We start from the raw sequence: 13233 nt of genomic DNA on the forward strand, positions 1-13233 counted from the left end.
AGGAGTACGTCCGATTGGATGTCGAAATGCAGGCAATGCAGAAAATGAGCTATTTCGGGTGCAAAGGCGCAACAAAAGGTGTTTTTAGGGGAAACTCGGTGGCTGCCCGGGGGCGGCAGCGTGTGAGGGGAAGGAGGGCGCGGCGACACCCGGCGCCGGCCGGGCCGCGCTGGAACGGCCACCGGCTGCCCCTGACCGCGGCCCGCGCTAAGCGGCAGCCGGCGCCCCGGGCTCCGGCGGGGTGCGCTCCGCTGCGCTCTTCCCCGCCCCGCGGGGCCGGGCGGCGGGGCCCACTGACGGGGCCCACTGACGGGGCCCATTGACGGGGCCGACGGCCCCTCCCGCCGCGCCAGCCCTCGGGGTATCCCCCGCCAGGCCCCGCCCCCCGCCAGCGCGCATGCGCCGCGCCCCTCCCAACCCTCGCGAGCCTTCCCTCTTTGGCCCGCCCCACCGCGGGTGGGGGGCGGTGCTCGCCCCAGCCTAGCCCTTCCCTCCGCCCCGCCCCTCGCCCTTCTTACTGATTTTCTGGGTTAAAGAGCCCGCTCTCGCACTTTTCTGTCTGGGGGGGGGGGGAGAATGTGTAGTGGGTGAGGGGGGCCGGGACGGCGGTGGTGGCTGCTGGCGGCCTGAGGGGAGGAGCGGGCCAGGCTGCGGGCGCGGGGCGAGGCGAAGGAGCCTGTGGCGCCGAGTCGCGAAACTCCTCGCCCGCCCGCGTCGCTTTGTGCGGCTGCGGCGGGCGGAGCCGCTCGGCGTAGGGGCCGAGCGCGCGGGGAGCGGGCGGGAGCAGGGAGTCCCGCTCCGGCCGGTAACTTCCCGCAGCCCGCGCGCACTTCTCCTCACGGCGGGGCCGCGCCACCGCCTGGGCCCGCGCGATGGGGAGCGGCGCCGGCCGCCGGGGGAACGCGGCGGCGGGAGCCGGCGCCACCTGCCCCGCTCGCCGCTGCTGAGCCGGCAGCCGGAGGCGCCGCGGAGGAGCCGCCCGCCTGGTGAGCAGCCAGCCCGGCAGCGGGCACCGCGCCCGCCCCGGCCCGGGGCCTGCCCTGCCCGCCCCGGCCCCGGTCCCCTCTCCCGCCTCGGCCTTCTCCGCTCTCCTCCCCTCCCCGCCCGGGCCCGCCGCCTGCCCCGCGGCGGCGTGCGAGGCGGCGCGGCCTCCCCGGGCCCCCGGTAAGGGGAAAGTTTCGGGGCGCGTCCTCGCCCCGCCACGGGGCAGCGGCGAGAGGGGCCGCCCGTGGCGACGGGGCCGGGCCGGGCCGCGCTGGGCTCCGCGCCGGGGCCGCGCCGGGGCCGCGCCGGCGCTGCCGAGCGGGAGGGCGGCGGCAGCGGAGCCCGGGCGGGAGCCTCGGCTGATCGCGTTGTGTTGTTTCGTGTTCCCTGCTCGCCTGGAGGCATCGCCCCCCGCCAGCTATTTCTGAGGAGTTACGGACCTGGAGGAGCAGGGTAATAGAATGACCTCTCCTGTGGACCCCAAGATTAAACAGGCTTTGCGAAAGAAACCAGCAGAAAGGACTCCGGAGGTAAGGGAACTGCAGCTCCTTCCCCGTTGGGTCTTTTTATTTCTTTTTTCTTTTTCCTTTGCGTAAATCTGTATTCCGACAGGCTTTCTGCTCGGTGCGTGGTTCGTGGTGTTTGCGTGCTGCACATGAGCAGGCTGGCGCTCGCAAACTTCTTCTGTGTAGAGTTTGGTTATTTATTTATTTTTGCTTTCCGAAGTTGGACCTCTCGAGACCGACAGTGTTTTAAACACCCAGTAACACGCTGGATGTAGATATAAGGCACTTTATGAACTACTTCAAGTAAGCCGTAGGAAGAAGAAGAGGTAGATCACTGAAAACTGAAGTTATGCATATTTCAGTGATGCAAAACTTCTGGGAAAAGTTAGTGAGCTGAAAGACTTTGCTTACCTTGTACAGTGATGCAGATTTAAACAAAATCAAACTAATTATGCTTCACAGACTTCATAAAGAGATGTTTCTCCAGTGAGTGGGAGTGTAGAAATGTGCAAGGCTGGTTAGCTACAATAAAACATCTTTTCCAATTAACTGCCTTCCCTGTCCCTTCCCTACAAGCTAGTCTGTAATCAGCCATGTATTTTTGGGAACAGTAATGTCATGGAGCATTAATTTAATAATGAAATATTTTTGATAGCATTTGCATTTCACTGAAAGGCTGATTGGAGTTTGCTTGCTTACCCTACCCTTTTTTTACTTGTTTCCCTTGCTGTGATTTTTTTTCTTTTTTTATTTGCTCAAGAATTAGTGGTATGAAATGATACGCTCTTGAGTTTGTCCCTTTGAGACCGGGAAACATCTGTTCTCCCTTGGTACTTGATGGGAGAGCAGAATGTCCTGCCTGGTCTTCCTTATAAGTTAATAATCAAAAGGTTTCTCAGGGAGAACTGCTGCAGAGCCTGCTTCGGAGTACCTCCTAGCAGGACAGAGACCCCAGTTCCCCTTCGAGTCAGTCTTGCGAGTGAAATACACATGTTCAGTCCCAATGTTCACTTGCCTTGGGATATCTTACACATTCCTCCTTGTGTCTCTACTCCCTAAATTAATGATGAGGCAATCTCTCTGTTCTTTCTGTTTTCTTATTTTTATCGCTCTACTCCTGCTTCAGACCTTTCTTTCTTTCTCTTCAGCTGTAGTCTTCAGTTAGGAAAATTCCTTTGCTGGTGTGGTTTGCAGTGTTGGGCAACTGGGTTCATCACAGAAGTGTCATTCATGAGCTAGCATGCCGTGCTGGCTCATCGTGGGTTTGACTTTGGGGAACAGGTAATCTGGCCTGGCCCAAAACATCTGCCCACTGCCGCTTCTTGCCATACCGCCGTCTCACAGCTGTGTAGGGCTTTTTGTTCCTTTTTTTTTTTCTTTCTTCTTTTTTTTTTTTTAAAAAGCATCCCCAATTCTCCCCCCCCCCCCCCCCAGCAATTGTCTTGGAATTCTTTAGGATTGTCACCTTATTTTGACTAAAACTGCTTTAGAATAAATATTTTGCTTAACCTTGTAATGTTAAATTGTCAGATATCATGATGTGCAACTGCACTGGACCATGATTGTGTGTTCATGTGGATCTGTGTAGATTCCCATTGAGACTGACATCAGGGTTGTGTGCAGGTTTGAATTTGCCAAGGTATCTCAATTGTGGAAAAAAAACAACCCCTCATCTTTGTTAATCTAACTAATAGCACCTCTAAAATGATTTAAAAAAAAATAAAATCTTAATTCCCTTGTTCATCTGGCCCTTTTTTGGCAGGCATTTAGAGACACTGCACAGTGAGACTACTCATGATTAAAGTTGAACATGTACTTAAAACTTGGCAGGATTGAGGCCTCTGTTCTTGTTGCCTGTTGCCGAGTGGATAATTACAGTCAAATACTTTTGTTTTCTTGGGGTACTTTTGTTTATATACATTTAAAAACTAACCTGATTTCAAGAAAAGCACTTCCTATTTCAATAGCACAGTGTATTTGGGGGTCCCCTTTCTGGATCCCGTACTACCTGTTCAGACACAAAGCAAAAAACTGAACCTCCCCAGTGTGGCCGCGCTCTGCCAGATTTCCCAAGCGTATGCTCTGAGATGTGATGACAGATGGATATAGGGTGATAAGGAAACCAGAGCACCAATTGCCATGTAATTTTTTTTTTTTTTTTTTTTTTTTGAAATCGTTCTGAGCATTCTGACTTGTCAACTTTCATCTATAGGGAGCAAAACTTAGGTCAGGGAAGTCGAAACCTGCTTAGTGCAGCCATTAGGGTCAGACCCCAGTTTCGGGTGTCCCTGCGCAGGGTGTACAAGCTGGTGACTCCTGTCTTAAAGTATCCAGTTGTTCATGGACAAAAAGTGTGGCTTCATTTCTCCCCTCCTACTCTTGTAGAAAGGTGTCATCAGCTCCTCCCACATGAAATCAGCTGCATGGGGCTGCTCGTGCACTTTGACTGCATTTTTGTATAGGAAAACCCCCAAAATTCCCTAAACCATGATTGGTATTTGATGATGAGCCACAGCTGCTTGACCACATGGGTTTCGGTCGCTTTCAGTCCCTTTCTGCGCCCCTCTCTATTTCTGATGCTGCAGCTTATACGAGCAGTTTACCTGGGCATCTACAAATTACAGGGTTGGGGCTGCACTGATTAGTAGCATGGTCTGGTGCTTCATAACTATCATCTGTACGGCAGTCTCTGGAAAAATATGGATAAATAATCCACACATCAAATTTTGCTTGTGAGTGGTACGATTATCCATATGATTTTGATTTTTAGGACTTTTTCTTGACAAAATGTTTTAATTTGTAGGATCTAAGGAACTAAGCAGGGAGATATTAAAATATTTTTATAATTACTTATTTTGGGGAATTGTCTCGATGGCTTGCTCAAGTAAAAATTCTAATTCTTGATGTTACAAATATTTTTGTTTGGAAAAATCTCTGTTAGGGCAAGTTTTCAGTGTTGTGGTAACATTCCAATGTTTGCTAATTGTTAAAGTGTATAAGTTATGCATATGAGACATGTACGCACTTGATTTTTTTTTTTTGGTGGTGGTTGCTCAGGTATTTCATGTGTTATAATCTTTGATTTATTTGGTGGGGGGAATTATTTTGATGAACTCCTAGAGATTGTAGCTAACATTTAATGATGTATACATTTTTGTGTAATTGCTGTTCTGTTACTCCGTTTAGAAACTTTCTTTGGTACTACCCAAGGCTGGGAAATCTTTTGATTTTTTTTCTTTCTTTTCTTTTCTTTTTCCCCTCTGCCCTGGTGCGTCATAAAATTGTACAGATACATGATGCAAGCTGGCCTTTCTTGTGGAAAGTCTTTCAGTGTTTGCTTGTGGACTGATACCTGTGTATGTGGCAGATTGCCACTCTAGGATGCGAGTCCCACTTCTGTAAAACTTAAGACTCGTTCGTCACGTAGATTGACTGTGACTGTCTACTGACACTGTGTATTAGTCTGTCTGTCTCTCGGGTTCAGCCTGAAAGTGCAGAATTTGTGAGGGTTCTGTCAGATGTTAGTTTTGATAACAGATTATCCCAACAAATTTTCTCTTCTGTGCTCACTGGCTTGTCAGATAGAGGAAACCTTTGCAGAAATTGGACACTTAATCACTTAAAAAGAAAATTCATACCTATATTTAAACTACAGGATTTCATACCCTTGTTTAATATTTTAATATCTGCATTTGTCTTCCAGGGTTATGCTGTTGTCTGTGTGGTGTTAAATGTGTGCGTATTTATACACGCAGATCCTCCAGTTCTTGCAGGTTGGGAATATGGGATTTACGTACTTCCGTGCAGTGTTTTAGCTTTGTCTTGCACATCATCCTGCCTGTTCCTTGTGTCACAGGTGGGGATATTAAATTAGTAATTTGGGAATATTTTAATAGAAGGAAATTGTCTGTTCAAAGCAGTAGGAGGGAATGTTTATGCCAGTGTGTATGCTCTCTCATTAAAGGTTTAATTTTTTGAGGCCCAGAATTCCTTATCAGATCCATACAAAGGCTGTGATGTTAGTTTTTTGGCAGTAGTTTAGTGCCTACCGCAGATAAGGTCTTGGTGGCTGATGGGGCAAAACAGCAAATGATTATGCTCCTTCCCCCCCCGCCCTGACCCCCCCGTGAGCATGCTCTCTTCCATTTTTAATGGATCCTTTTCCCAACATAGTCTCCTTTTAGTTCTTCATGACTTTGTTCTAGACAGTATTTCCTTTCCGTGATTCAGTAAGCTTTGCCTTTATTGGACTTCAAAGAGTTAGAGTTTATTTTTATACTCTAAGCTCTTGTATTTTCCTAACTTTGTCTTGTTTCAGTAATTCTCAATTCATGTTAATTCAACTTTATTTGGCGATACTAACTCCTCCTTCTCTTCCCGTTCCCTTTTTATTAATACAGTGGGAAGAGAAAAAACCTAATTTGCACTATGGTGTCATAACAGGGTCTGCTATTTGGAGTGTGTATGTGATGCTTCTTGACGGCTTAATATATTGAGAAATAGATGTGCATGAGTCTAAATCATTCACAAATAGTACATTGATGGGCATTATAAAATAACTGTAATAAATAAAATAAATTATTGCTGACAGCATAACAAAGGCACTCTTGTACTGTAGCACAGCTGAGCCAAACAGAGGAGAACATCTGCTTCTTGTTTCCAGAAATAACTGGTATTTTGAAGTGGGTTTTTTCATCCTTTTAATAATTTTCTGTAAACTCAGTAGGTGAAACGGGGGATTAGCCTTTGTTAAAATCCATTGTTTCTGTAGTTTGCAGTGCGCTTTTAGCAGTGTTAATGTAACAATGGTGTTGGTTTTGGATAGCCATTTAATATAATCAGAATTGTAGAATCACTACAAAAATCTAGACGCTTGCAGTTATCTTAAAGCTGAAAAGAAATTTGTATTAAATGAAGTTGCAGATGCTGGTTTGTATTTAATAAAAATTCCTTACTGTTAGCATGTGGGCCTCCAAAACAGGGAAAGAGGAGTGATGGAAACCTGACTCCTACCATAATTTTCTACTCCCTAACCTCTGTCTTACATTTTTCATTCCCATTTTTTTGTTAGTGATATATTCTTTTATAGCTGATGCTTTCTAAGACTTTGTCATGTCAGTAACAGTTCTGGAGCTCAAACTGAAGATGACCAGCAGTTACCTAGTGTAAAATACTCGAGATTGTTCTGTAGCTCTGTGCTTCGGTGTCTTTGCCAGAGGGCCTCCCCGAACTGTATCTCAAAGAAGAACTGACCAGTGCTACGTAACTTTTATCCCTTACACTGCAGAGGCTTGGTTCCACCTTTGCATGTGGCTGTGCTTGGAAGTTGGAAGAGACCTTTAAAGTTGATGTATTGGTTATCACTGGGTGATAACCAGAGTGGTTGTGAACACGTACTGACATGCCCGCAATTTACTACTAATAAATTCCTGGCTGGGTCGTTGTGTACCTTATGCAGATTGCCTTTCTGTATTCATATGACAACAATTGTTATTTACAGTTACAAGGACATAAAACCTTGTAATATAATTATGAATACTTTATAAGCAGTCCTGTGAAGGTGACAGATAGAGTTTTATTTTCGTTCTGTATGACCAAAAAATCAAATGCAGAAAAATCGGTTGTTTTATTAGCAAAAACGTTGACTAACTACAATTTTAGAGAAGGACTTGAGAGTGCGTGCACTCCAGTCCTATGGGCTTCCTTGTTGACACCATATTCTACCAGCATCTTTTAAGACTAGAAAAGATGTAGAATTGTGAGGTTTTCTTAAATATTAGATTAGTTTCTTTAAATAAAATGTGTTGTAAACCTTTCTTTTTATAGCTGTCTAGTAAAATTAAAGTTCAGGACATTAGTACCTGAGGAGTGACATGGTGAGTATCGTATTGGTGGTTGACAGCTCTTAAGATTGTTTGAGTCTTATTCACAAGCAGAATATAGTTTCTTTGTTAATGAAGCAGGTCCTGAAATTCTTTATTACTTTTAATGAAACAGTAATAAACCTTCTCCCTTCCTCCTGTGCTTCCCTGCCACATAGCTTTCAGTTGAAGGTAAAACAAAAACACATTTTCTTCCCAAGCTGCTCATTAAATTAATGTATTTAAGCTCATGATAAATACAGCGTTGACAAAACTGGAGGATTGTCCGACAAGCCTCGGAGCTTTGGGAGAGCTGCGTCTCTTCAGCTGCCAGCTTGATGAGTTAGGAAATTTTTAGTGCTTACGTTTTCCCCTATTTTGTCCTGTAAGAGTGCTTTGGGTGGGTAGTTTTCTCTTATTCTATTTCTTAATAGAGTGTAGTATCGTGAGTCTTCATCTCAATTAGACCTGTGGTTTTCCTGTAATAAAAAAAGCCAAGCATGCAAAGTCTTGTACTACCTCACTAAAATGCTTCTTGATAATTCATTTTCGTGAACTTTGTATTTGCACCTTGTTTTCTGAGATGATCAAGAATGATGTTCTTTGATAGATGCGTCTCAATCTTTTAATAAAAGATCAGTCTCACAAGCATCCCTGGGAAACCGGTGGAAGTAAAATGTGGTGTCCCCCTCCCCAAGAATGGACAGGGTCAAATCTCTCTTTTGGGTAATTAAAATTAACCTCCTTTTGCATTATTAATCTGTGGCTGATCGTAGGATTGACTTTGAATTCACAAAATCTGACTTAAAATCAGTGATATTTGGTTATTTTACTACAGTTGTTTTCATTGCCATGTGGACACGGCTCCGTGCTTGTGACGTGCAGTCAATTTGCCTGTTTCTTGGCCAGAAGTACACAACAACCTGGCATACGTTTCAGTACCCAGATAATTCAGATTATCACTAGTTGGAACCTTAAGTACAACACACTTTCTGAAGCTTAAATCAATCCTAAATTAGTTGCACTTAAAAAATAAAAACCATCTGTTGTTTCAAATGAACCAAAATACAATATTGGAGCATTTACCAGTTTTTAACCAAATGTTAATATATGTAAATATTCAGCTGTAAGAGCTTCAATGTCTGTCTTGGGAGGGATTTTTTGTTTGTTTTTGACCATTTTTTTGAGCTTATTTTTGTTGTGCTTTCAGCAGCAAGACTGAATGCCTTGCTCGTATTAGTCTTTTGATTATTTATGTCTGGGAGACACAAATAACTTTATGTTGAGCCTTGGACAAGGTACCGTGTTCAAGAGAAGAGCTTCTGGTTTGGCTGTTCTGCAGCTGTTGTCTGTCTGGAGTACCTGCAAGGAAACTTTGCTAGTGGTTCGCAGAAATAAATATTTTTTTCCAGCTTTCTTAACAGTTAAGGCCTGTTGAGTTCAGTCAGATATAGATTCCTGGTTCCAACCAAATAAATCAGGTTTCAGGGCACTGTTTTAGCTCCGAGTACATATACTGGCTTTATTGAAGTGTCATTGACAAATAGATTTTTCTTAAATTTAGAGTCTAATGAAGTTTGCTTGTTCAAAAAATTTAATATTAAACAAGCAGAGAAAATAGCATGAATGTTGCTGGGCAGGTGAGTTTTTGTTTTTAGAGTCTGTGTCTGTGTTAACCCGTATTGTGGGTAAGGATGTTGAAGACTGTCCTGGAAAGGAAAATTTGCACAGGAGTCAAGGGAGTAAAAAAACTCAGATGGAAACAGAGAAATATTGTGACTCTTACGGTGCCCTGAAGTAGGTGTATGAATTCTCCTGATGGGTTAATTTTGCAAGTGCATTATAATAACCTCCCCCAAACTATTTTCTTTTTCGCATTTCAGGTTGGGTGAAACGCCAAAGTAAGTAAACTTGTAATAAAAAAATCAGAAAAGTAAGTTAGACTGAACATTCGTTATTTGCCACCTAAGTCAGTGCTAATAACCTGGGAACACACTTACTGTTCTTCCATTTAATGGCTGTGACTTTATGGTTTCTGATCTCCCTGGCAGCTGAGGTCCAATCAAGGCTTTTTCATTGGTTAAACAGATACCTGGTGCTTACATCATTATGACGTAAAGTAATCAGCATTACTCCTGGAAGTGTCCCAACGATTGGCTTGGTGCGATGTGTTAAAACTGATTATGCTCACCCTGGTTTCTAAAGCCTCTCCTTTAAATACGAGTCTGTGAAGGGGCGTTGGGACTGTGTTGCTGCTGCTTTCCCCAGCGTGGGCAGAGCTTCGAGTTTTTGTCTGCAGTGGCCGCTCAGACCTGCTTCTCTGAACTAAGTGTCTTAGTCCCCACTGGTACGCGTCTCGACTTCGACCTTTGCCTGTGCTGATACTGTGCTGTGAATTATCTTTACCTCTTTGGCCTTGTAAGAGCAGAAGTGTACAGATGTTGCTTCTGTGACAAGTGATGCTTTTTGGTTTTGTGTATGGAATTGGAAGGGTTATTATAAATGAGCTGCCCTGGCCATCTCCTCCTACCTGTTTTGCTCTGCTCAGTAGCCAGCCAGAGCCAGCTGAGTTTGATGCTTCGTTTTCGATTCCCAGTTGCTGCTCTTGGGTCATGACTAATGCAAATACCTTCATGTAAAGCCTGCTGTACAGAACGTGGATGTATTAAAGAGAAGATCAAATTACAGTGCGCTAATAACTCTGTGGACAATGGCTGATGTGTATTGGCATTGTTTGCAGAAAGTCCAGGGTTTATGCTTAGTGAGTCACTAAGTTACACATGACAAGGTGAAAAGCTGTTCCACTGTCCCTGTTTGTCTACTGGATGTAATTTCCAATTCTGATTCATTAAAATGAAGCGGTGAGTAGGAATGTGGTTCTGTTACGGGATACAGGTGAATGGCTATCTGCAAGCATTGTCTTGGCCTTTTGAAACGTGTAGTGTTCCTATCTGAAACTGCTAGTCCAGCTTACCTGAAGAAAAGAGTGTGCAGTTAGGTCTAGCTGAGACAGAGCTACAAGTCTGAGCCTTGGGGGACTTGAGGAATGATATTAATGAAGCTGATGAGCACAGTTGTGTGCTGCCTGGTCTTGCGGCTTCAAGTGCTTCTTGTGTCTAAAACTTGGAGTTGTTGAATCTGGACATCCTAATAAAGTGTAATGTACGTATGGTATCTCTCTTGTGTGTAGTTACACAAAAAAGTTGGAGGCTATTGCCTAATCGTACTTGCCTCTGCTTGTTGGGATTCGTTTGAAGGAAGTAGGGCCACAACAAAAGCGGTAACAAAACATTCTGGCTTTGTAATTTGTGTGTCAGTGTCACTTGCTTTCTATGACTGTTCTGTGCCTGCACGTGTGTATGTATGAGTGTCTATTGCACACCTTATGTGTATGATTTTTAGGTATCTTTTTCTGGAAGATGTATATAAAATAAGGATTTTAAAGGAAATTGTATTCTAAGATGCTCTTATATGTATGAATCTCATCTGGGACGAAAAAAGATGATCGTGGTCGGCCTGTGTTGCTAGTTCTGCTGCGGAGCTCACTAGATTAGAGAGTGCTTGTGAGACCTCAGCTCCCAGATCCAGGGGAGGAACTTCCCTGGTTCGTGATGGCAGATGGCGACGTCTTCACTCACCTTCCCTCTGGAAGAGCTGTCCTCGGCCTAAAAGAAATGCTCTTGAGTATGTTGTGCTTTAATGTGTCCAGTCTGGTATGTGTACGAACAGCTTTGTCTGAAACCCCTCTTAACAGGTGTGATTTGATCTTTTTTTATTGTGTTTTTTGTTTGTTGTTTTTAAGCTTCTCGTTCTGTTATATACCCAATACAGAGAGATACTCTAGCTCTGATTTCGTTAGCATTGTGCCTGTTAATTCAGTGCTGGTAGTTGGTTAAAGGAGTTTGAGAACCTGGGTGTAGGTAAGAATATTTAATCAAACATCTCCAAAATACATCAAGTTCCTAGTTTTCCTGTGAAATTATTCTCAGAGCACAAATTGTTCCCCAAGTCTCTGACCCTTCACTCCTCTTTCCTTCACCTCTGTTCAGAAAGCGCAACCGGGAGATGCGGTGTTGCAGCCTGATCTCTGCCAAGGGCTGGTTATATTTGGAGAAGGATTTCGTTGCTGGTGCTGCCGCCCGCGAGGTGCGGCATGCAAACAGCTCTCACCGCCTCGTACTTTTGGTCTGTCTCAACGGCAGCCCCCAGGAAGAGCTCCCATGCCATGGCTCGCCTCGGCAGGGGGTTCTGGTGGTCGGTGGGGGACTTGGTCTCTTGAGCTGGTCTTTCTGGTGGCCTCTGCTTTGACATGAGCTGTGGCAACACTGTCGTGTATCTGCCTTCGGATGCTTCGGTGTGCAGACCCTTTCTCTGTAGCAGCAAGCTTTCAGGGAGCTAGCGGGATGTCCTGAAAGGGATGCACATCCTTCCCGTTCTTTTTATTTATTTTTTGTTCCGAGAAGCTGGCTTTAGAAGATGCATTCAGTGGTTCTAGGGTTTTCTGGCCTGATGATATAGTTGTCAACAAGGCTTTTGTTATCTGGGAGGTGATTGTAAAACAGAAACTCTCTGTTTTCACTGCGTGGTTGTGAGAGCATGCTAGAAGCTTACATAGATAGTATTTATGGATCTGTTTCAAGCTGTTGGCCAAAGTAGCTGTAACTAAAGAGCAGAGATCACAGCAGCTTGCTTCATGATAATCTTCACTATAAATGCGGGATTTAGGGCTCCACAGATGCGATTTTGCAGACTAGGTCATACATTATTATTGATCAAATATTTCAAGGCCTAGTCCACTAAACTGTGATGATAGGGTGGTGGTAAATTTAGCTTGTAGGAGGTTGAAAAATGGCTCCCATTTTCTGAACGTTGCTGTCACGGAAGACTTCTAATGCTACAGAACAGCTGTGGGGATCTTGCACGCCGGCGAGCATGCCGCGGTAGTCGCGTCAGCAAGCAGATAGTGGCTGCGGTGTCTCCTTGTTTGTACTCCAGTCTGCTAAGGTCGAGCTGGTGACCGGGCGCCTAGTACCTGTAACTTTCCAGTATCAAGCTCTTACTACCTTCTGAAAAGAACCGAACAGACTTCAGCTTCGCATGAACCTTAAACCTTGTTAAAGGAGCAAATGAAGTTAGAGTGAACCAGGGTGGCTGTTTCCCAGTGATCTTCCAGGGAGCGTGTGAAGTGTTGTTGTTCTAAGATTACTTTTCCTATCCTTGCTTCCAAGTACTGTTCCTGAAGAACTGGTTTTTCATTTTAATGGCTGCTGTGACAGCTCTGAGAGTGAAACCAGAAATTATGATGGAGTCCTGGAATTCTTTATCGGAACTTATTTCCTGTATTTCCTTTTTTCCTTATTACCTTTCCCCATGCAGTGAGGTCATGCACTTAGTTTTATCCATGGAGTGATAATTTAACTAAAAGTTTTCACTGATGAATTAAAATTTAAGTATGTAATGTAAAATTTTTCTAAAAACCTATTTTCTATTGTATTATCAGAGTTTAAACAGTGAATTTCAGGGACTTCTTAGGTACTAAGGGTGTGTTTTACGAAACTGTTGATATGAGCTAAAAGGCAAGCCCAGTGCCTTGTTTCTGACCTTGCAATAAGAACTCCTTGGAGATATTAGAATACTGAAGAAGGGCGAGAAGAGGGTGTGCAAGGAGGTGGGAGAGAACTGTGAGTACATTTGTCATTCAGAAAAGTTGCCAAATGGAAGAAAAATACATTTCTTTTCTGCTTTTGTTGTCCAAAACTGCAAAGGGTGGAGGGCAAGCAGTCAAGACATGTAGGTGTTAAATTCCTTATAGAACCAGTATTAAAGCCCCAAAATATCGTACTGAATAAAAGTAGTCATATGAAATTTAGTGATTTTTAAAA

The 13233-nt window shown here is 44.4% G+C and overlaps 1 protein-coding gene across 6 annotated transcripts in view; it reads left to right on the top strand.

The window, feature by feature from the left end:
• Positions 1 to 601: 601 nt before the first annotated feature.
• The window catches only part of RAPGEF6 (Rap guanine nucleotide exchange factor 6), a 137968-nt gene continuing 125336 nt past the window's right edge, over positions 602 to 13233 (top strand). For 2 of the 6 annotated variants that reach the window (XM_087753751.1, XM_087753756.1), the window contains exons 1-2: positions 603 to 986; positions 1386 to 1514. In XM_087753751.1, the coding sequence (XP_087609877.1) occupies positions 1446 to 1514 (69 nt within the window). In that variant the 5' untranslated portion in view covers positions 603 to 986; positions 1386 to 1445. Of the gene's footprint in view, positions 987 to 1385; positions 1515 to 13233 lie in introns of all 6 variants that reach the window. The other 4 variants (XM_087753753.1, XM_087753752.1, XM_087753755.1 and 1 more) reach the window with 3 other exon arrangements.

This window comes from Nipponia nippon, unplaced genomic scaffold (genome assembly GCF_047370975.1).
Source record: "Nipponia nippon isolate SJK-2023a ecotype South Korea unplaced genomic scaffold, ASM4737097v1 scaffold_17, whole genome shotgun sequence".
In the NCBI taxonomy this organism is placed as follows: domain Eukaryota; kingdom Metazoa; phylum Chordata; class Aves; order Pelecaniformes; family Threskiornithidae; genus Nipponia; species Nipponia nippon.